Source organism: Egretta garzetta, unplaced genomic scaffold (assembly GCF_000687185.1).
Source record: "Egretta garzetta isolate BGI_Z169 unplaced genomic scaffold, ASM68718v1 scaffold779, whole genome shotgun sequence".
NCBI classification, from domain to species: Eukaryota; Metazoa; Chordata; class Aves; order Pelecaniformes; family Ardeidae; genus Egretta; species Egretta garzetta.
In genome coordinates, this window is record NW_009260792.1 from 757,611 (window position 1) to 782,343 (window position 24,733).

The 24,733-nt window shown below is 37.5% G+C and overlaps 1 protein-coding gene across 3 annotated transcripts in view; it reads left to right on the plus strand.

Annotated features, from left to right (window-relative positions):
• NAA16 (N-alpha-acetyltransferase 16, NatA auxiliary subunit) overlaps window positions 1-24,733 on the plus strand; it is a 59,926-nt gene that overhangs the window by 32,321 nt on the left and 2,872 nt on the right. For all 3 annotated transcript variants that reach the window (XM_009646716.2, XM_035902102.1, XM_035902103.1), the window contains 9 exons: window positions 15,924-15,996; window positions 16,229-16,398; window positions 16,761-16,913; window positions 18,602-18,730; window positions 19,306-19,519; window positions 21,813-22,006; window positions 22,746-22,854; window positions 23,367-23,465; window positions 24,032-24,175. In XM_009646716.2, the coding sequence (XP_009645011.2) occupies window positions 15,924-15,996; window positions 16,229-16,398; window positions 16,761-16,913; window positions 18,602-18,730; window positions 19,306-19,519; window positions 21,813-22,006; window positions 22,746-22,854; window positions 23,367-23,465; window positions 24,032-24,175 (1,285 nt within the window). The remainder of the gene's footprint in view (window positions 1-15,923; window positions 15,997-16,228; window positions 16,399-16,760; window positions 16,914-18,601; window positions 18,731-19,305; window positions 19,520-21,812; window positions 22,007-22,745; window positions 22,855-23,366; window positions 23,466-24,031; window positions 24,176-24,733) is intronic.

Below are 24,733 nucleotides of genomic sequence, written 5' to 3' on the forward strand. Positions count from 1 at the left end.
GCGAGTACATGCATGGTTCACCAAATGTCAAGTGAAGCATCTATAACTGCTGCATCAGGGTAGGCACTTGCCAGAAGAGCAGGTTGGTTGTTCAAGAGTGAAATGGGGTTAGGCTATAAATATGAAGGGATCTAATCATTGCTTCAGTACAGTCTTCATCCATCATTCTTGATTTTGGAGCTCTCAGAAGTGGCACATATAGCATCCCTCTTTATTTCTGTGATGTCCCAGAGTGCAAATTCTAGTAGACAATGTAATAGTTGTGTGTTTGATGTTTTGTCAGTGATATCTGCTTGTAGTCTCAAGTAAAGAGAAAGCCGTGTAAAGAATACTTTAAAATTCTTTGAAATTGGCTGTCACTTGGCTAAGCTGTTGATGTAGATGTTCACTGAAGCTGAGTTTGCCCTCATCTAGTTGGTGAAGGAAAAGTGGAGGAAGAGATACCAATAAAATTCTAGTAGAGTCATAATTGCCTCCAGATTATTTCTCAGGTCAGATAGCTCATGTTCACCTTGAGTAGTTGCCTGCTGATGGAGACAGTTTGTTGCAGCAAACCTGCTGATGTTTGTAATGTTATACTGCAGGGACTATTGGTGTGATGCTGGTGGGGTCAGTGTGTGCTGTTTCTTGACCTCCTGTGGTAGGTAACACAAAACTGTTCAGAGGTGCTCAGTGGAGCTTGACAAATGATGTACACTTGAGGTTGTTTTTTTTTTACTGACAAGATACTTGCTTTCCTCTAGAACTTTGAAATGCTACCTAAACAAAACATGGCTTTAAAAAGTGTGAATGTAGTGGAATCTTTTACTTATGGTTGATACTCCTAAAATTGCCTGAAAAGCTTCATTTTCGTGATTTGTGGAGCCTTATGGAATAACCATTTAAAGTACTGCTACATGGATGAAAGGTTTTGAAATATGACTTTTATTTATGTGCTAAGAAACATGGAATGTTTACAAGGAAAATGTCTCAATACAGTCTGTACATTAAATACTTTGATTTGGGTGTCTTAATCCTTTTCTCTGGTATAGGAGACTGTCTAGCTACTGGGCTCTTCCTCTTTCATGCTACAAGTGGGTTTATAGTTTTTATTCTTTGCTTAGTGCTTTAGTTTCTGAAGTTACTATTAAAAAGTGGATATCGGCAAAACAGCCATTCTCCTTGAGTTTTCTATAATGCTAAACCTTTAATTTAAAAAGCCTGCTATGTGGCATGGAGGACTATTCATTTTTTATCAGGCTTCTTTTAGTTTCTAAATAGCAAGTATGCTTGGCTATTTAAACTACTTTTGTCATGTTGATGTCTTTGTACTTGAATAAAATTCATTTAGCTGGCACAATACATATGCTATTGGGAAGCAGCTGTAGTCTTTTTGGCATATTCAGGAAGCAAAAACTTGTGTTTAGGAGCGCCACTGCATTATTGTGAGTTTTGTTGTTCATGCGAAGTTCCTGTTCAGGGTGAAAGCAGTTGTGGCTCTTGGCAGAATGTTTCTGCTGGAAGCTAATAACCTGAAGTATAAGCAATTTCATGGGATATGGTAATTTTCACATTCTGTAAGCTGCTGTCCAGGTGTGTTAGAAATAACTGAACAGCCTTATTTGTTACTATTCCTCACAAGAGGGATCTTCAAATGCTACCCTGGCTTCCCCCCCAAAAAGTTCTCTTTGTGCTTGAGCAATATTCAGAAATACTCTTTGGTTCCCCGTATGTACTTGTCTCTATATTGAAGAGATAAAAATCCAAAGAGTGAAGATCTTCAATTAGTCAACATCAAGGTTTGCGTCGATTGTGTTGCAGGTGCGTTGGTTGATTCCATTGAAGCTGGACATTAGTGCACATGTGCCCTTTTTCTGAGTAACTAAAAACATGGAGACTGTGAGGAAATACTGGATGAGAGAAAATGGCTGGAAGAAACATCAGAAACAACAGTCTCAAAAAAAGGTGTAAGACTGTCTACACAGGAAGGTAGGCTGTCTCCAGTGAAGATCTTTCTTTAACCCTTTCAGGAAAGAAGGCATTTTCCCTCCTTGATGTGGAAAGCTAAAGGAATTTAAAACAAGTTGTGAGTGTTTTTGCAGTTAGGTGCCCTCTGTGAGCTATTGGTGAGCTATGTAAGGAAGTGAAAAACATTAGTTCCACTAGGAATCTCTCTACATTTTAAGAAATAACAACTCTGTAAGATCAGCCAAGGACAGCCTTTTTGTTCATACTGACTCTGTCAGTTCAAGTTTTAAAGTAGCATCTCTGAGTTAAAATTCCAGGAGTGGAAATCTGGTAAGTGGACTTGCACAGGATCTGGTTAACAACTGGTACATTCATAGCAAAAGATAGCATTTCTGCTGTATTACTGTATCTTAAGGAGGAGTAAGGAAACTTTAAAATAAGTGGAGGAAGGAGGAGTATGAGAAACTTCATTGTAGGTACTGCCAGGATAGGATGCTTCTACTTTGTATTGAGAATGGGTAGTGCAAAACATGTTGATGGCTGATAATTTGTGTCCCTGAGGTAACATGTAAGCTGAGAGCTGACAGGTGTAGCAGCTGATGTACAAACTACTTAATCAACAGAGCTTTTTTAGTCTTGAGTGGTCTACATGGGGAATAGCTGCTTCAAATACCCATCTGAAGACCCACAAGAAGTGCTCTCATGTCTCTGCTCATAGTTGCTCCTACTGATGCTCTGCTCATATGAAATTGTTTTCTTTTGTGCAGTCCTCGAACTTGTCCAAAAGCTTTAAAACCAACCAGTTGCTCATTAAATTAGTTATTTAATGACCACAGTAACATCTTCGAGCATTGGTTTGCTCTGAACTTGTTTTCTTATGAGTGTCTTAAAGCTTCTAGTACGAACATGTATTGCTGTTGTTAACTTACTCCACTGTGTCACTTTTATTACAATTGTTAGGAGTAACAGTAAAACTAGAAAGTCAAGTGCTCTAAAATAAAGAAGAATATTTTTCTGAATGTGTTTACTTACTGTGGTGTAATGCAAACTTTTTGTTTGGCAGTTCTCATATTCTGGGGCTAATGTCACACCTCAAGTTACTAGTCATGATACGGTACAATAAAGAGGGGAAGTATTGCCCATATTTCACACAATTAAAACAGACAGCAAGATGTCAAGGCCAAATTCTGCAGGCATTGATCATATAGTTACGGTTTCAGGTATGTTTATCTTCAGAAGCGTTCACTGACCTCAGTTGATATGGAATGCTCAGCATGATAGAAAATCTGGTTCTGGCTGTTTTAAGGCAATATGAAAATGAAAGCAAAAATCTGTTTTGTGGTGTCAGTACTTTCATAGAACATTATGCCATCTCTTTCCCATTTCATTTACTCTCTGGTGTATGTTAAATGAGTCTAGTGCTCTTCAGGAAAAAATGTAAAACAAGATAATCTATATCGTGTTGCTTGGTATCTATTTCTATCACTCTAGAGCAGCTCCTTGATTTGTACCTTACAGCCTGTTGTCTTTAGTGTAATTCAGGCTGTGGCTGCTGTTAGAACAAAAGTCTGAGCTAGCCAGTCATGTCTGAATTCTAGTGGTGTTTTTCTTCCATACTACTGGTATCAAGAAAATGTCAGTTGTTTGTAACTTACCAGATATTTGCAGTTCACTATTAAGTGTAGATAAATTTGGGGTGGAGCAAATTAAAAAAAAAAGGTAAGCTTCAGATCTCCAGTCCTCCATGTGAAGTGTTCTCCTAGCACAACTTTCCGATTTATGACTAATGGTAAGAATGTTTCATAAGGCTCCATCATGTCTGTAACAGTATGTCTGGGGAAAAATAATATCCCATTTATAGTCTGTTTATCCTTTTGGGCTTATTCCTAGATGAAAGATATCCAATACATTTAAGCAATGTGCTTTTTCTAAAGGTGCCCCTCTGTGTATTTGGAAATAGCGGATAAATGATTAGGCTTCTCTAAATTATATGCAGTAGTAGACTGGCATGTTCACTTTCTACAGCTTATTTTGAAAATGCAGTGAAAGGTCAGAATTTGGAAGCGTAAAATCAGAAAAGGCACTTAAAAACCAAGCCTTTAATAGTCTTTTGTGCAGTTCCTAGGTTTTCATTTTAATTGTGTTGTACATACTACAGCTTGACTGCTGTCGGGGAGTTTTCCTGGAACGTTTAGTCTGTTCTGAGTCTGGTATTGCTGTCCTACTGAACTTTAGGTTCCTGCACAGAAGTTTTCTAAATTGTGTAACTTCTCATTAACAGTTTTGTAAACTGCTAATCTGTGTTAGCTTTCACTTCCAAAAAAGATAGCCTATATAGAAATGTGACATAAACATCATAGTCAAATGAGTTAACATTGAGGATACAGCTGAATGCTAATGTTCATACTTCAAAGTGTTCTGTAGCTTTACTATAGGCAGTATATTTACTGCATCTATAGCCAATACACATTTTCATTGCAGTTTCCTTCAGTTTTTGAGGGAAGTTAAACTCAATATTATATTGATAATGTAGCTGGATGTGTAGCTGAATCTGAAATATGATTCAATTCCTCCAGTCACACTCTTATTGTCTGAATGGAAAGATACTACATTTTACGGAAAAGATTTGAGCGATTCTGACAGATCCCAGCAACTTTTAAGCTAAGACCTCACTTCCAAGTCTGTCTGAATCCTGCATTTTTCCATCCTAAATAGATGCCTGAACAGTTTGTTTATAAAGATATTCAGGAGTATTGCTTTTAAAATAACTTCTAAGGAGTTGTTTGAATACTCAGCTTGTTACATCTGAAGCACTTAAGATTCATGGCTGGCTCTTGTATTTATAGTTATCCTATTTAAAGTTTGTTTTGTTTAACATGAGACTGATCTTGCACTTCCAAACCTGTTCTGCAGCTCCAAAGGAGCTTGTGCAGTTGTACTTTCAGTGTGTAAACATGCACGTGCCAGACCTTTGCAAAGCAGCAGTGAATTCTTTAGTGAAGAATGTTCTTCTTGTGACTTGTTTGCCATTCTGCGTGAGTAGTCTGTTCTTTGCAAAGCTGCTGTACCGAGCAGCTTTCCCCTAGTTGAGAGTTCTCTTCTCTAAGTAGAACTTGGAAGTGCAAACCCTGTTACATATGGGACAGTCGTTCTGTGTCTTTGACAGTCTGACAAAGACAATCTTTCCAGTGCAGATGTTCCAGGTTAAAAACTGGTTAATGCAGTCACATATGGCTGAAGTGTTGCACGGTTCAGTCAAAATTACAAAACAATTGCAATGTTTATCAAATGCTACTTGACTATAAACTTTCCAGTTTATATGCTGTACATAGCATGCCCTAAAAAAGAAATAATGCTGTTTCAGCAGAGCAAGTGTACAAAATACCACATTACAAGTTACTTTTTGAATGACAAACACAAACTAAACTCGTTTAGATAAATGGAGGAAGCTTTTTCTTCTGGAGTTTAGTACTTCAAATAGCTTGTGTGTTCATTGGTGGTATTGATGCTAGAAAAAAAAGTATCACTTGTTTTATTTCAGGGGGAGCAGCAATGGACAGCAACAGTAATCTTGGCTTACACAGCAGGTTAGCATTATCTTGAGATACTAAATCAGAGTAGGATTTGATTGTGTATACAGTCAAGTGTGTACAGATTACATACCCACTTACTGCAATGCAGCTGTACTGTTCAGGAAGACATGCAGTTTACTAGCAATGATACGTATCGCAAGGCACACCTCCAAACCTAATCCAGGGCAAAAAGGAGCTCCAGTTGCGCTTGATTTTTAGCAAATTTTAAATTCTGAATGTATCTTTCAAACACAAAATACATCCAATGCAGTGTAAGTGATTACAAGTCCTTAGCTGTAAGGAATTAAGTGTAAGTAAAAATCTAAAAGCTAATAAAGCTCTTGTATCTTATTCTATGAAAATATACAATAAACCAAAATGCATGAACATCCTTAGAATGTAGATCAGCTCTAAAGAAACATACCTTAATAGAAGGCTACTTTCTCTACTGCTTAAAAAGCATGTAACTGATTTCTGAGATGGTCAGGGAAAAAAGAGAATGTATAACTTCACAGGGTTGTGAGGTGGGTGGGGGTTGGTTTTTTTGCTTTTTATTGTTTGGTTTAAAATACAGCACTGCAGGATTAATGCTTTGGCTAGCCAGTCCTTAAAAGCTGGTAGCTCTTTGGTGAAATTCCTGAGAATTATGTCTGCTTCGCCACCACACACTGAGAAATGCTGAAGTTAGTGACTAACTATGATACCATAGGATTAGCTTTATAGAAAAGTAAATAATAAAAATTTTGCACTAGCTGGGTCAAGTTGGCCAGTTGCAAGCTGACTGGAAAGGTGATTTTAGCAGATCCTTGAAGTTGACTGTAGAATACACTGAAAGGGGGTGCAAGATTCTGTGCAGCTGCTTAGCAAACTAGATTTGGATGAAAACCTGCTGATTTTTTTTTTCTTGGCAGTTGACTCTCATTTAGGTCAGTTTGAAATGACTGTGGAACTTCCTTTTAGATGTGTTTTACTTCAAGTGAGAGATTTTTTTGTCTTGCCCTGTGTATGCATGAGTGTATGCACACATTTAATGGTGCTTTTCTTAAGGAAGCAAGAGTGAGTATTGATGGGTGAATTGAATAAATTCAAAAATAGAGATGCACCTACATCTGAACTGCTGTTTAGTTTCAAAGCAACACTTTCATTGGGTCTAATACAAAAATAGCAAAGCTTCTTACAGAAATAAGCTTGGCATCTGTATATGTCAGAGATATAAGAAATTTAAGGAGACTTATACTAAGTAGAAGGCTGCTTGTCATGTTTCTACTTTCATGGCATGAGGTGGTAAAATAACTATTAATTGATTGTGATTTTTATTGCATTCAGATGTTAGCCATATACTAAAATGTAAGCAATGGAAATTCTCTGTATGAGGCTGAATAGCCTTTCACAATTGGAGTAATTTGAGTAGTGTCTATGGGCTTGTTCTGTGGTTCATACCTCGTTGGATGGGGTAAATCTGTATCAGCCATACGAGTTGTGGAGCAGAAACTTTTCAAGTGAGACTGTTGGATGGGGTAAATCTGTATCAGCCATACAACGAGTTGTGGAGCAGAAACTTTTCAAGTGAGACTAAGGAAGCTGTTGCATGTAAGTTAGTATATAGCTGCCTTGAGTAAAAAATGGAAATACTCAGTCACTTGTATACCCCACACCTTTTCCTTTTTACACTGATAAAATCAGAATGTCAATATCTTATGTTTCAAAGTAGCTAGATGGGACATTTTTTAAATAATGGAGGAACATTGCTTTTAAAAAATCCCCAAATCAACCAATGTGAGCCTTGCTGAGGAGATTTTTTTTTGGTTCTTCTGTGAACTGTGTAAGCTTATAAATGTTGTGATCTTAGATATTCTTTTAGTTAAATTTATAGTAAGCCATAGGAAATGAAACTTCTTTAGGTGGCTGCCCATATACACCTTCCTGTGTAGATACTCTGGAAGAGGCTGAACTCAGACCTTTTGTGCAGTGCAAGTGTGCCAGCTGGCTCATGTGTTTGGCATGCTCTGTTCTTTGCTGCTTCGATAAAAAGCACATCTCGATTCATGCCAATCACCTCTTGGCTGTAGAGGAGGATGCTTCTTGTCTTTGTTGGGCTGTAGGAAAGCCTTTTTTCTAATACGTAGCTGCCCTCTTCCCCATCCTCCCTCCCTCCTTTTTCCCTGATGTGGTTAGCTGAATTTATGACCTTCTTTATTTTTGAGTCTATTGGCAGCTTCTTTATTTGAAACTTCCTTCCCATTAGTATTTCCATCCAGAAAGGTACAGTCAGAGCGTCCTCGATTGAAATACTGTTAATCATGTGATGAGGCTGTGCTAGATACAACAGATCATCAGAAGTGTGGCTCTGCTACCATTCATTACTATTTTTTTCAGGCCTGAAAGATCACATCTAAGCGGCTGCATTTATAGAGATAGGGACTTCAGGTTGCAAATTCACCACATGGGTAGAGCTTAACTGGCTCTGAACCCAGGATCCTCTTGTAGAGTGTCTCTAGAGACCTAGAGAAGGGGGTGCAAGTTCCTTGCCAAGCTGTATGTCTGTCTCATCTATCACAAGTAATCAAGTAACCCTGTTCAGAGAGGCTGTGAAGGTGCCTCTGTGATCAAAGGGAGTTTTGAAACAGAATTACTCAAAAAATACTATTTTGAAGATGTTCTTGTTTGTGCTTGGTTTTAGTGCTGTTTCTGGGGAAGGTTCTGTTTAGAATGGTGTGGAGAGCATAGCATCAAAAGAAAAGCGAGGAACCAATTCCTCTTTATTTTGTGGGTTCAGCTCCCCAGCTTTCAGCTCTGTGTGGCCTGGTTTTGTGTGTGTGCGAGAGATTACCCCTGTCTCAGACATGGACTGATAATGGAGACAACTGAAGAAAGGGGTGGATTAGTACTGTTATTGTGTGCCACAGACCAGCCACAAGCCCTGTTAAAAATGTTGTCATCAAAGGCCTTCTCCAGAACTCTGAGCCAGCAACTGCTTTCTGGTTTTTTCTTAACTTGTTTTGTACTAAGTTGGTAAATATTTTTAGAGTCCATTGATACCACTTCTGCATGTTGTGAGCAACTTCTTATCGCTCTCTTAGATAACTTCATCATAGCGAAGACTTCAAGTATTGACATAGTACTCTTACAGGCTGTTTTTATTGTTGCTTCTCCATTTCCCATGAGGCATTTAGAATAGTGCTTCATGGTATCTACAGGATACTTCTTTCTGTCTTGTGAAAGATACTCCTAATAATTTGGCCACAAGAACTTTATCTGTTAACCTCCGCACGGTTTTCTTCTGGCCCAAGGAAAACACTTTGCCAGGGCTGCTGTTGAAAGGCTTAGTTTATCATTTGATCTGTAGGTATCCCATCTTTTCTAGATGATGACTGTTTCAAAGTTGCACAACAGCAATTTCCTTTGGGTAGTCTGTAAAAAAACCAATTGGCAAATGGTTTCTAGATACTTTGGAAAGTATGACTTTTTTTCAATTTGTCACACAAACATAAGGATTTTTACCAAGTCTTGAGGATGCCTTTTCTGCTGTGCTGAAAAAGTGGTGTCACAAACTCAACTCCACCCCATTCTCCTGAATACTGTTCTTGCTCAGGGAACCAGAAAGCTTTGTTCAAGTACTGCTACTTAAAATACTGGTGATGGGAAATACTGTCAAAATTCAGTTGTGCTTTGAGGTGAAAAAAATGAATTGATTTATTCAGCTTTGAGATGTACTTTTCTGCTATTAAAGTGGAATTCTTGCATCTTTAGGAGGTTGGAGTTTTTTTCCAAATACATACTCATCTGATTCAGAGATGTTTGATTTGTTGATGGCAAATCATGTGGTGCTTTGGGATCAGCTTCTGTGACCTGCAGGGCCACTGATGTCTGCACCATGCACACCACTTGCAAGAAACAAGTTTTCTTCAGGAAACAAACTACTGTGGAGAATTCTCTATTTAAGAAAAAAGGTTGTTCAATTCCAAGTTTCAAGGACAGATAGCATAACCTTTCTTTGAAGGGCAAGAACACATGCTTTTTTTTTTTTTCTTTTCCTGTGTGCATTCTTTCACCTTAAATAAAAATGCAACATGCAGAAATATTGCTTTGGCAGGTTTGTTTTTGCAGTCCTTCTCCCACTCTAGATCTTCAGAACCAGCTGAGAAATCAAGCTTCCCATGAAGACTGCCCATGTTGAACTTTGAATCTTAAGAAAATGCAGCTGTCTGACATTTGAGCCAAATTGTCAGATTCCAGAATTGAGAACCTCTGTCTTAAGAAACATCCCATTTCATTTCCAGCACAGACAACCTTCATCCTGTGGAAGATGAGCTAGTTCATGAAGGGTATCCCCTTCCACCTGCTATTTTCCCTCTGTCTTTCAGGCCCTTTTGTAGTAGACATCTTTCTGCTAGAACAGCAGAAGTTCTTTATCAATGTTAGAGAAGGTGTTTCTGTGAAATTAGTCACTTATTTTGGAGGCGGAGGGAGAAAAGTTTGGCAGCAAGCCATCCCCCTCCTCAGGAAGGGCTGTGGTAGTCTTTAAAATTGTTTGCAAACTGAAGTTCATAAAGGTAATGCTCCATATAACAACTGCCTCTGAGATGAAGGGATCACCTGTATAGAATATACCTGATACCTGGGCCAAAATACAGTTAGTGTTTGAACTTTGAGGCTGCTAACTGTTTGGAAGATATCTGCTTGGTGATACCAAGGCAGTTCTGACTCCTGGATGTTTACACATCATCTTCCTGCAAACGAAGGTTTTGTGTGTTGCTGCTGTATTGGGTGTCTCAAAGGAGGTGTGTGTTTGTGTGAGCCTGTGTTTGTGTAGATGGGGAAGCAGCACCCACACTTCCAGCTCTGTTTTTTCTAGACTGAAGTACTGATACTAGATGGCTTTTGAATATAGAATGATCCCTCTCTGTCATCCTTTTCTTACAGTTGATAATTCAAGAGCTTTCTGAGACAGATGAATCTGAGTAGGTGAGATCCTTGTGAAATTTCTATTTATTTTTTATACCCATCTGCTGTAATTACTGAGATGTCAATAACCAGAAGCTTCTTGAGAGAAGCCTCATTGGGTCACCTCCTGGAAGCTGAAGAATTGTTGGCTAACCTTTTTTCCCTCTAGCCCTTTGTTAGAAGGTTTTGAAAGGGATTAGCCGGAGTGTTCCCACATGGAGAAGTCTTCAGCTCTGTCACGGGGTTCTCAAACTTGTAGTATTCATTGAATTCTGCTTAAAGAACAAGGTGTGGTTTGAGACACTGAAATTTGTGAAGGTTGTAGACTTGACACAGAGGTTGGGCTATTTTCTGAGACAGCAACATCTTTTTCTTAAAGACACCAGTTGCTCTTTTGGAATGGGTTGCAGTGGACTGTGCAGCTGCTTGAAGGGGAAGAAAAAGTTATTCTCATTAAAGCAACTGAATAATGAAAATTATTCTGGATGCAGTAGAGAACTGTGACTAGCTAGTCTTTAAAAAGTTTCAGTTCTGTTTAAAAGAAAAAAAACTCAAACAAATATGCTAATACTTAGCTTCTGGTATGTGAGATTATTAGGCATTCCATAAGGAAACAGTCAAAGTGTAAAGTGTCAGTCATCTTCTGCGTGGTAATTCCCAGAAGTGATCCCTTTGCGTGGTGGTGGTCCGTTTTAGTGATTTTAATGCCACTCTGCACATAGTTGTGCCATGTAATGTGTGATCTTGTTCCTGTCTGCTGTTGTCTTACTCTTCCCCACTGTTGTGTATCCTTTTTCAATGCTGATGGTGTTCAAGGCAAGATAATGGACCCCTTGTCTGTGTCTAACTAGTGTAAATATCTGTGAATTTTGTGGCACTTAATTTTTTTTTTTTATAAAAGCACATACTAGAGAACATATTTCTAAAGCATTTTTGGGATTTGTCTGAAGATTCTTCTGCACTAATGCATAACTGAATTTTCTTAAGATGACCATTGCATCTATATCTACAGGTCAGTAACATATATTTTCCTGTTTGAGTGGCTTTATAGATGCACCTTGAAACTTTGTCTCAGTAGCAGTATTCAAACTTTCCCTTTTGGTTGTTTGCCTTTTGAGAACAGTGCTGATAATACTAAGCGTGTTCTTAGGAATTCAAGAGGCAGGGACTCAAACCTGTGCCAAACATTAAACATACTTACTGCTTCTGAAACTGCCTACAGTAGCTTTGAGTCTGTTTGTGCACTGGAAGTGCTGGTAACTCATTTATAATGGCAGCAACTGAAAAAAATACTTAAATGTAGTGATTGACTGATAAATTAACAAGCTGAATCCTTTTAAAAAAAAAAAGGTATTGACACAGCTTAAGTCTGACCACTACATAGTACGTTACAATATATGATTGGTATTGATAATTTAGTTCCTTTTCTTGCAGTTCTTTCATTGAAGAAGGAAATACAGTATCAGTGTTTTAAAGCTTGTCACTGAAACGGAAGTCTATTACAAAATATTTTGCCCAACTGCTGTAATAATAGGATACACAATTAGTTTAGTAATTTAACTTCCATAGTAATAAACCTGAGAGTTTGAGCCTTTTTATTTGGAAAATTTGCATCCCTGTTTTGTGCTAGTGGGCTGTTGATTTCATCTTCCATTATGTGTTTAGCTCACCTTTGTAACGTATGTTTCTTAAAAACCTTTCTGTATTGCTTTTCTCTTTACTTCTATTCCTTTGTTATTCCATTAAACTTGCCTCCTATATAGAGTATAGAGGAAAAAATTAAACTAGGATTCAGGTTACTGTAGCCCTGACGTTCCATTTTGGATCCCCATATGATTGTTCTTATCTTTGACAGTCTTCTTTTGGCCTTTGTCTAAAGAAAAATTTCCATAGCAGGAGTCACTTGGTATATGACCTAGCATGCAGCACAGATTTCCATTTAATGACTGACCCGTAGCTGCCACTGTAATAGCTACAAGTGATGATGACTAGAATTCTTCTATCATCCATTTACCTGGAAAACAATAATTTTCCCTTAGGCTGTCCTTTACAAAAGAGGACACAAAATATTACTCAGTATAATCAGATAAGTAAAAACTAATGCTTACAGGAAAAAGCAATTCAGAATTGGTGTTCAAGTGAATTGTGCTTCTGTTGCTTACAATTTAAGAAGAATTAAGATGTGTATGCATGATATTTATTCCAGTCTCAGTATTTCTCAAACACTCATTTTATGGCATTTACTCAGTTTACTTATGAAATCCTTTCCACTGGAAATAAACTGCACAGGAATGGGAAAAAAAGACCATTTAGGCCTTTGTGGAGTCTTTAAGTAGTACAGAGTGTGGAAGACGCTTTCTTAACTTTCAAAATCATTACACTTGACAAGAATCAGTACTGGTTTGTGAGCACGTGCAATTTTAATCTTTACCTAAGGTATAGAAGGGAAAACGAGAACTTCACTTGTCTGTGCTAATAGGGCAGGCTAAATTCCCTTCTTGGATTCATGCTTCTTAGCTCATTGTTCTTTTGTAATGAAGTTAAAGTTGTAAGTAGTGACCTATGAAATTGTTTGAGGTTTGAATTTTGATTATTTAAGAGGCCTCTGAAACTGGTGGCCTCAGTTCCAGAATTGGCTCCATTCTTGTCACAACAAAACCTGACACTTGTTGATGCTTTTGAAACATCTTAAGCTTTTTCAGATCCATGGCAAGGGAATAACTGAAACTTTTTTCCCTAGAATAATACCATTTGAAGTTAACTCGTGATCAGTATAATGGTATTTCAGGATACCTCAGCTTGATTTTTAGAAAATGTAAAATGATCTTTATGAAGAATGCTGTAGTATTTAGAAATAGTAGAAATATTACTGCCTTTAAGATGGCAGTGGTGACTCTCGAATATAGAGGTAATAGATGGTAGTAAATCCAAGAGACAGATTTTACTGCTAAATTTGCAGTTAATATGGACACAGAAATTAGGGTTCATGTTTCCACATCATTTGTTCACTGAAGCAGCACATGAGCCTGGAATTATTTTCCTAAGTTACTAGTGAGAGACTGAAGCATAAGAATAAAAAGGGAGGGAAAAGATTCCAAGTAGTCATGGGAAACAAAAATACTGTCATTCTCATCAAGAATGTCTGCAGTAACCTAACTGCCTGATTTGCATTACTTCTGTAGCTGTTCTGGTCACTGAATACTTGTTTCCAAATGTGGTGTTCAAAACAATTTTCAGAATGACGGTTCCAATGCAGTTCCTTGGACTGTACAAGTCAAAACCACTGCAGAGTTCTGAATTCGGAAGAACTTAGCATCTTCTAAAAAATGGTACAGTTTGGTATTCTTCATCACTTCAGGATCGGAGGATTTGATTTCACTGTTGCTGTAAGCTGGTTGAAGACCCTCCTGCTAGGAAGAGAGGCTTTCTTACTGCCTCGCTGCCCCAGGTCTGTCCACTGCCAGCTCCCCTTGATGGTGGAACTGGTAATTGGGCATCTGTACGCTGAGGTGGAGCAGGGAGTAAGTCACTTGTAAGCCTAGATACAGCCACTAGCACTGACCCAAAGCGGGGACCAGGCATGTGTGGCTTGGAGATGGTGGCACCATTCTTTTTGGTGGCAGCATAGTCTTTGTCCAGCTGTGAAGCTATTCTCCAAGTGTGCAGCAGTGGAAGAAATTACACATAGAGGGGGGTGGTGGGTGGTGTGTGTTTATTAAAGAAATGAAGGGGTCTTTCTGCTTTTACACAGTTCACTTGCAGTCTAGCAAAGCTGGCTGGTCTCAAAGGAGTTTGAGTCTACTAACAGCCAGGTAAGAATAGCTTTGGGAATAGTTGGAATTTGCAGTGAAAAGCATCACGGAAATAGCACTGTTGCACATATATGCTGCAAGCCTACTACCTGAAGCAGCTGCTTACTTTGGCATTTCAACTCACTTTAGATAAGAGAATCTTTAAAGGTTTTCTGAGATTGTTGAAGGCTTCTTTTAGTAAATAGGTATCTGAGGCCAGAGAGCAGCCTAATGCATTTATTTGCCTTTGTCCATTTACTTGTGACTTTTTTACATTCCTTTGCCACTCTAGTTATTTAAAGTCTAGTAACACTGTATTATATTTGATGAGATTTTGCTACCAGTAACCATTTCTTAGGAGATCTGCCCAGAGCTTTCCAGAGTATGTGTGTTTATATGTTCTATTACACTTTTGAGACATCTACACTGGTGTGTATGACTTGGGTGTGTCACCTTCTGCTTTCTTTGAAACAAAATATTTGGCATTTCTTGCCTATTGTGCTGAATTAGATTAAATAAAGTAGTATCCTTCAAACTGTATACTTTGACCTTCTAGATCAAGGTTTGTTCCCTTCTGTTCCTTTCTGAAAGAGTATCTTGAAGTGGATGCATGCTTTGTAAAATCCTGCTTTTTAAAATTTTGCTGTCTCTGATATTTTTTATTTTACTCTGGCAACCAACTTTTTTAATATAGGATCATCTTACTTTTAATTATTGAGGTTTTAGGTTTTTACTGTCTGTAGGTTTCACCTAATTGGTGAATGTAGCCATTATCCTGCTATGCTTACAGTCAGATCTTAATTTTTAAGTCCCCTCTGTGGTTTTGGCATATTTACGTAGATCACGCATCTGTCTGTCTTTATTGGTTTTGTTTCCTTAAGAGGTTGGTTACTTGCTGGATATGGCAGGCATGTTTAGAATGTACCTACAAAACAGGTTGAGCATTTCATAAAATGCTTAGAAATACTATGTGGCACTTAGAAGCCATGGACCTGGTGCTGGGGTAGTTCATTGTCATGAAATGCACAGAAACAAATATTTGTATAGTGTGAGTTCAAAACTGTATGGGTGAGTTTTGGGTCTTCAACCTTGGAATGAACCGCAGTGTTGTTGACAAGGTCTGACTTCAGAAAGTATTAGCCTCAAATCAATCAATACGTAGATTTTTATGTAAAAAGATGCATCCTGTATTCTAGGCAACAATACCTTTTTAACAACAACAACAAAAATCTTTAATAGTACATATCAGCCTGCCAGAAAACCATGGAAGTCTTTTCTGTATCTTCACTGTTATGGGAAGTTCATGCAGAGTGTTTCCGAAGCACCTTTCTTTGGGTGGCTCAGTTTGGACACTTAAAAACTAATAGCATAAATAAAAATTCCAAAATACAGCTTAAAAGGGATAAAAATCAAATGTGCTTGATTTCTTTCCGCTGTAAGCTGCCTAACATTACACCTGTTTCCCTGCCATATCACTAGTTAAAGTGGGTCATCAAAGGTAGCTTGTGAAAGGTGAAGTAAACTGTATGAGGATACATCCCATTTTTTACAAACTAAGTAATTATATTAATATAGTTTCTCTAATTTTGCCAAAGTATTTTTTCAGTGTGTTCATTTATGTAAGCATGATAGTAGAGCATAACTTGATTTTTTTTTTTTTTATACACAGGTTTCTACAATCCAAGAACTTGTTACTGGTTATGAAGCCTCTTTGAAAACTTGTGACCTTTTTAGTACATGTGGTAAGTTTCTATAGTCTTATATTAATTATACTGTCATTACTAATACTGTTTGTGACCGTTATCGAGAGTTGTGCTGATAGAATTGATTGCAAGAAAATAGTTCTAATACCTTCTAGTAAACAAATGCATTACAGGAAATATTTGCTGAATTTGCCAAGCTTTGTTTTTGTTTGTTTTTCAAATGCAGTCTTCAACCTTACTGGTTAGTGTAACTTTTTCCATTTTGTTGCAGAAAATGGAGAGAAAGAGCCCCCAACGACACTGCTTTGGGTTCGGTATTTCCTGGCACAGCACTTTGACAAACTTGGCCAGTGGTCTTTGGCCTTGGATTACATTAATGCTGCAATTGCAAGCACTCCAACATTAATAGAACTGTTCTATTTAAAAGCAAAAATTTACAAGGTAAAAAAGTGAATTTGGACATGTAGAGTACCTAGTTTATAAAAAACCAACCCATCAAACTGGTGTGAATGTGTGGATAATATTACAGTTAGCAATGGCTATGGGCATCGGTTTTTGTGTGGGCTTCTTTTTGGGCACTGTTCTGTCAGGAAGAAAATGAAAACCCTTTTGTTTAGGTTTTGCAAAGCAAGTCACAACTTGCAGCAAATTGTAATTCTGAAAAAATCTGGGGGCAGGGAGGAGCAAACAATAATACTGCCTTTTGTTATTGCTGAGGGAGAAATACCAGTAACTGTGGATTTCAGGAGATGGTCAATAGCAGGCTTATACTGAAAGTTAACTATTTAATTTCTCCCTAACAGCATGTGGGTAACCTCAAGGAAGCTGCCAAATGGATGGATGAAGCGCAGTCTTTGGATACTGCAGACAGATTTATTAATTCTAAATGTGCTAAGTACATGCTGCGAGCAAATATGGTGAAGGATGCAGAGGAGATGTGCTCTAAATTCACTAGGGTAAGTATATTGCTTTTACAAAGAGAGGTTTTGTTTGTCTCTGGCAGTTTATTTTTCACTCATGTAACTTTTGACCAAAATGAAAAAAGTATCTTTTATTAGTGTCCACTTCTAAGATAATGCTCTTACACTTAGTGGTGAATAACTGTATAGAATCATAGAATGGTTTGGATTGGAAGGGACCTTTTAAAGATCACCTAGTCCAACCCCCCTGCCATGGGCAGGGACATCTGTCACTAGATCAGGCTGCTCAAAAGTCCCATCCAACCCAGCCTTGAACACTCCCAGTGATGGGGCATCCACAGCTTCTCTGAGTAACATATGCCAGAGTTTCACCACCTTCACGGTAGAATTTCTTCCTCGCGTCCAATCTAAATCTACCCTCTTTCGGTTTAAAACTGCTACCCCTTGTCCTATCATTACAGGCCCTGGTGAAAAGTCTCTCTCCATATTTATAGGCCCCCTTTAAGTACTGAAAGGCCACAATAAGGTCTCCCCGCAACCTCCTCTTGTTCAGGATGAACCCCAACTCTCTCAGCCTTTCTTCATAGGAGAGGTGTCCCAGCCCTGATTTTTTCGTGGCCCCCCTCTGGACATGCTCTAACAGGCCCATGTCCTTATTGTGCCCGAGGCCTCAGAGCTGGACGAAGTACTCCAGCTGTATAGACCCAGTAAATACTGGAAAAAAATGGTTGTTCAAAGGTAGTTGTCCAGAAGTACTTTTCATTGCCATACTTCTAAGTACCTCTCTGTAAATGCATCTGATGGATATCTTGTTTGCAAAAATTGCTGTTTCCCATTAATACCATCTGAGCTAACTGCACAGGAATGTGTACTATATTCATTGTAATTTAGTATTAACATAAATTATTTTGGGCTTGATATTTCCTTTTAAGCTAGTACAACTGACAAAAATGTTGTTAAAGTAAATCCTGTCCTTAAAAAATGGGGTAAGCACTTTAAAGTCTGTATTTTTGGCATTGAACGAAACTTAGATTCGTAAAGACCAGATTTCATATTATTTATGTAACTAAATATGAAGATGGCTACTTGGTGGGATTTCCTGGAGTTCATAAATGAATTAAGTTCCTTAATTCTTAATTTTAGGTGTGAAAATGCTTGAAAGGGAGTCTAAGATTTCTAGATATTTCTAGGAACAGTTGAAAACTTGATTACTAAAACTCATGTTAGAGCAAGAAGTACAGAAGTCTAGCATAGATACCTGTGGTAAGATAGGATAAACCTGATCCTAAATAATTAAATGTTGTGAGTTGAACTGGGTTTTCTTTCCAGTACAAAGACTGTTCTGAAAACTTGGTAGCTAGCATTCGTGGTATGTGGAACGTGCTTCCAGTTTGTTTATTCTTAACCTAGAAACCATTGAAACTATAACGCATAAATCCTAGGATTTTTCTTGTAAAGACCGTGTATACAAGCATGAGCTAATCTTAATCTGAGATGCAAATCTTGTTCAGATTTTTTTTTAATCATTTATTCCTTTCTATCTTGGGGAGCATAGGGTATCACAAGTATTATTCTCAGTCACTGGGTGGTTATATCCATTTTCTATTGTATGCCAATTAGTTGAAGGCTCAATTGTTTCCTGCTAATGGCCTGAACCTAGCCATAGTTGAAAGAAGCAGCTGGTAAATTAGAACAGCAAAAAGTGATAATGACACTTATTTCAGGAAGGAACTTCGGCCATGGAAAACCTAAACGAGATGCAGTGTATGTGGTTCCAGACCGAATGTGCTGCAGCTTATCAAAGGCTAGGGAAGTATGGTGATGCCTTGAAAAAATGCCACGAAGTAGAAAGGGTAAGTAGGTGCAAACACCATCAGTTTCTTTCCCAATATTTTCTACACACTAATGAAAATATTTGCTGTTGTAATCAACATGATTTTCTTTGCATATAAAGTTTCTAGTATAATGATTTTTAAAATGGTTAATACTTGATGTTGTATTGTAATAGATAAGATTTCATCCCTAGCTATTATATGAAAAACGATTGCTTGAAGTGAAAAGGGTTCAATAGAAAATGCCATGTCTCCTAACTATACAACTGTTTGTATATTAACTTTATGCTGTCTTTTGCCAATTTTTTTTTTTATCGAACAATCACATTTCAGTTGGCTTTTTAAGGAGTGTCTAAGTCTTTGAACAATTGCATTGTAGTTTTTGTTAACAAAATGAGATTTTTCTGGCTGGGTTTTTTCCCTACTGACAGGTTCTCTTGGGACAGTCGGTATCATAAGGATATTTCTATGCCTGTTAAATATTGCCTGTAAATAATATCAATTGTAACTTTATTCACCTCTGTCTAATTAAGAAAATAGACTAAGCAAAGGAAGTGCATAAAAGTTGTGTTTCTTTTTTTTTTTTTTTCTGGAAGCATTTTTTTGAGATAACGGATGATCAATTTGACTTCCACACATACTGCATGAGAAAGATGACTCTTCGTGCCTATGTAGACCTTTTGAGATTAGAAGATGTGCTCAGGAAACATGCCTTCTACTTTGAGGCTGCTCGATCAGCAATTGAAATCTACTTGAAGCTCCATGATAATCCTCTTACCAATGAAAGCAAAGAACAAGAAGTGAATTCAGGTATCTAGACCATAATGGAGGCTCATATGTGTAAGACACACGTAAAAGCTTATTAAGCCCAAAGAGTTGTGGGAACAGAGTTAAATCCAGTTGGCAGCCGGTCACAAGTGGTGTTCCCCAGGGCTCAGGGTAGGGACCAGTTCTGTTCAGTATCTTTATCAGTGATCTGGATGAGGGGATTGAATGCACCCTCAGTAAGTTTGCAGATGACATCAAATTGGGCGCGAGTGTCGATCTGCTGGAGGGGAAAGGTCTCTCCCAATCTGAACAATTCTATGATTCTGTAAGTATGTGCTATAGAATAAATGAGTTGCAACATGCACAAGTTTTTCCTCTTTGTCACGATTTGATAACTGAAAATATATCATAGATAACATGCTACAGCTTTCTTCCTCTCTGTTCTCCTCATACTGTAAAACCAGTACACAAATGAACCTAGTGATAGTTGAAGTAATTGGGGAGGAGTGGCATTTCAGAATATTAAGAGGAAAAATCAAATTCAGTTCAGCCATTTATCCATTTAAACAAAAGATAAATGTCATTAACAGATGAATTATGAAACAATGGATAGATTTTGTGGGAAAGCAGTCTGAATTGTAAGAATTTTGGTCTAGTGTATCTTATTACATAGTAATACTAGTTAATGCTGTACTAATTTTACCATTTTTCACATAACTTCAGTACCAAAGAATACACGGATAAGTGTGTATTAGCAAAATTAATACATTTGGGAAAATAAAACTAGTGTTAAATGGAAAGCAGACTTTCTTAGGAAACCTAGTGGGGTGTGATTTGGAAATGTGAGGATTCAATGACAAATGAGTTATTAGGCTTTTTTCCTTTAAGATAAATAGTTACTTCTCCTGTGGAATCGTAGCTACTGTCAGCACTGCAGTGGCTGTTGGCTAAAATGGCGACATTAAAGTCTAGCTCTTTGCAAAGGGAAGAATATTTGAGGGGGGGGGCAGTTAAACCAAAAATGCTGCTTAATATTGCCAGTACAATCTTACCTTTCATTCAGAGGTGAATAGTAAGTTTTTCTGTATCTCCCTATGTATAACGAAGTACATATAAAAAGAGGCGCATAGCACAGTTCAACTTGCATCTTTTTTCTCTCCAACTTTAATTTGTTTCTGTATATGATGTAAGATCGGTGTGTGACAGGATCTCGATAGCAATAGGTCATAGAAACTAAGGTGGGGAAGAGGCTAAGAAGTCACATTAGTTCATTTGCCTGCTGTGCATTGGGATTCAGTAGGCTCATCTATAGGGGAAGACAGCGTTGCATGAATGGGATAAGAAGAACGATTACTTCTTGCTTCACTATCTCAGAACAGCAGCTGGCCCCAGTGGAGAGGTCATGGTGCCATAGCCACAAAAAAAGATTGTGTTAGTCCCTCAGTAGCCCGTTCTTCTGTTCCTTGCCACGTTATTAGCACAAATCCTGTTCTCAGTGAAACACCACAGTGAGCAGTGGAAATTACAGTCTCTGTTCTGGCTGAACTGGCCAGGTCAGTGGGACAGCAGGGAAGGGAGGGAAAAAGAGGTGCATGGAAAGGCTGAAAGCTCCTCAATTCTTTGTGAACCTGTAGGAAACCATGGTTTCTGTGTGTTCTGCATCTCATGCAACTGTTAAGTCTTCTTGGTTTATCTAAATGCTAGTCCAGTCTAAAAATCTGAACGCAGCAAGCAGCCTGAAGATTCATATAATGGTCCTGCTAATACATACCAGAATATCTTACTTCTCACCCCAAACAATACCAGATTTTGCTTGCATCCATTTAGCTACCCCTTGGCATTTGCAGAAAATCAATGCAATTATCCTGGCTGTATCATGTTCAGAAACTTTAATGAAAGGTAACAGGCTTGTTTTAAGACGGAGTGTAAATCTGTCTGGAAGTTTCTAGTTGGCATTAGAAGGAAGCTGAGCTACAGTCAATATGGGAGCTTAGTATGACCCTTGAAAACCATTGTCTGTTGTCTAAGTTAAATCTGTCATGTATACAACAGCTGTATGCAGTTAATCTTTCAAATAGTTGAGGTTTCTATAACAACTGTGTAAGAGAAAATATGCAAGATCAGATATTGTGTTACGCTGTAAATAGTAATCCAGTAGTAATGTTGGACTACACGGTGATGATAGTCTGGCAAGTGCTGATATTTACGGAAATTCCTGTAAAAGCATGCCATTTTGGTATGGGGGAGAAGAACAGTGGCATGTTGGAGAGAAAATACGATTTTTAATTAATCACTCTGTTAATGTAAGTTATCTGTTTGTTACCTTAATCTGTAGAAAATCTCTCAGCCAAAGAATTGAAGAAAATGCTTAGCAAGCAAAGAAGAGCGCAGAAGAAAGCAAAACTTGAAGAGGAAAGAAAGCATGCAGAAAGAGAGCGACAACAAAAGAATCAAAAGAAAAAACGAGATGAAGAGGAGGAGGAAACTAGTGGACCCAGGGAAGAGCTAGTTCCTGAAAAACTAGAAAGGGTTAGCATGTTCTTTCATGTTAAATTAATGTGATTATCATAAAAAGCCTGTAATAAGGGATTATTATCAGATTCTCCTAAAAGAATCCAGGGGGTTTTATAAAATCATTTTTGCCTGCAAAGATACCTTTTTGTAGTGTTTCTCTACACTAGAGAAAAGTAATATTTTTCCTCTAAAAAAATCAAATTTCTATATTAATAATATTGTTACTTTCTTTAAATTGGGGTTTTTCCAAATGGTAGGCCATCCTTCATTAAAATAGATACTGAACAAAAAAAATGGTTCTTCCCTGAAGAGCTCTGGTTTTTGTACAGTGAATAGAGAAAAGCTAACAGAAATGTGATTGCAGTTCAGAAAATTTGAAGACCGGAGCCAGTGTTTCTCGAAGCACAAAACTGTCTCCTTTATCACAGTACCTTTCAGAAGTTTAAGCTTGCTGTCTAAGGTGGTTGTATTTACTTGTTTCCTAAATGCTAAATTACAACACTGGCTATGTTACATAAGCAGTGCCAGAGTTAGCAATGATGTTGTCTTTGTCAACATGAAATCATGAGTAAACACTTTTAAATCTTGCTGTTCAAATAGAAATGTTGTGGTTCAGTTCAATTCAGAAAGCTATCTACAATTTACCTTTGGCCTCTGATTATTTAAATGCTCTGAATAACAGAAACTATCCTTGGTGGGTTTTATTTGATGTTTATGTTAAGCTTTACATTTAACTGTGTTTTTACTAAAACAGGTAGAAAATCCGTTAGAAGAAGCCATCAAGTTCCTTATACCACTTAAGAATCTTATTGGAGATGACATAGAAACACATCTATTAGCATTTGAAATATACTTTAGAAAAGGTAAAGTACTGCATAATTTCATTTTTGCTCTACAAAATTTTAACTCTTCAACTGCAGCCTCTGTTACCTGAATGTAGCCTAAAATGATCTGGAATAGATAATTACTTGACTGAAGCTGATGTTTGCATCGTAGCCAGTAATAAGGGAAATAGGATTTTTGTTTAACCACCTTTAAAGCAAACAAAAATACCTAAGAGGAAAATAAGTTGTAGTATATATTAATAAATGCTGTAGAAAGATATTTGCAGTGTGATCTTTAATTATCTAGGGGGAAATAAAGCCAAACAGATAGTAACATCATCTGTGCAGTGTTGCCAGAGATCAGGCAGCAGGCATTTCTATTTTATTAAGCAATTTGGATGGGAAAAATAAATCTCCTTTCCAATTCTGTGTAGGCACTGATGTTTCTAATGTTTGTACTAGATTTACTAAAGAAAACAGTAGTTGATATAGAGAGAAAAAGTTCTGTATTCTTAATCTTGGTATGTTTTTGTTTTTCCTTCTTCCCACAGGAAAGTTTCTGTTAATGTTACAGTCTGTCAAAAGAGCTTTTGCTATCAACAGTAATAACCCATGGCTACATGAGTGCTTGATTAAATTCTCTAAAGCTGGTATGTGTGTAGGAAGTACGTATATATGTGTAAAGATACAGGAACCTATATTGTACGAGGACGTAACTACATACTTTTATAATATATAAGTACTCTCGAAAGGCAAACTGATGTGAAGAAAAGTAAATACCCAAGACAACACAGGTTGTGCTATACAGGGTACTGTGTATGTATACTATTATACTCCTTCCTTCATTAATCCACCAGGTGGACCCAATAACTCGTGTTGCTAGATTTCACAGAGGAGTGAAAGATCCAAAAGATCTTTGAAATTCTTAAGTTTTAAGAAAATAACACGGTAGATATGGGTAAAAGATTCTGACTGAAGCGAAATATCTGTTGTGAACTTGCAGCAGGAAGTTTACATGGCAGAGTGCCCTTTATGATGTTTCATCTATAAATGCATTGGTAATGCTTGTGTTGACTGGTTTTAAACTGGAATTTGTTTCTGTGCCCAAATTTTAAAAATGGGCATTTTAGCAGTGATGTTTATGGTTTCACGCTGTTTTCTACAGTTGTTTAAATGGCTTTTTTTGCTTCTCTCCCTCTTACCTTCCCCCTTCTAGTATCTGACCATAGTAACCTCCCAGAAATTGTGAGCAAGGTCCTAACTCAAGAAATGCAGAAGATCTTTGTTAATAAAAACTTGGAAAGTTTTAATGAAGAATTTCTCAAACACAATGCTACCTCCATTCAGCACCAACTGTCAGGTTTGTTTATCTTTCAAATGCTTTTGAAAAGGAGATTATTTAAGTGATTTAAATCCAGAATATTTCTCTGCAGTCTGTAATTCATGTATAAATTCCAATGAGCCAGAAATTCACATGTTTATGTTGCAGGTTTTTTCTGTCTGCTTTTACCATTTAAAAAAAAAAAACAAACAAACCACCCCCCTCATTCAATTTATTAGATGCATAAGGAACCTACTTATTAGCTCCAGAAAGTGCGATCAAACCACCACAGATACTCAAGTGTGGAAGCACTGTCATCCCTCCTGTTGCAGCTTCTTATTTTGAAACTATTAGAATATATAAAAACAAAAAATCCTGTATATTAGAAGCAGTGCTCTTTCCTGTTTTTCTAATCAGCTGGAATGTTTGTTCCTACTCATAGCTTTGTCACGTAGCAACAGCATCAATAAAAATACCATGACAAACTTGTTATGCTACTTTTAGCTTTTCTGCTGCATGGTCAACAATAAAAATGTTGAAATACGGCACTCTTACACTATTAGTGTAGAAGAGCTACAAGTAGCTGCTGGAATTAAG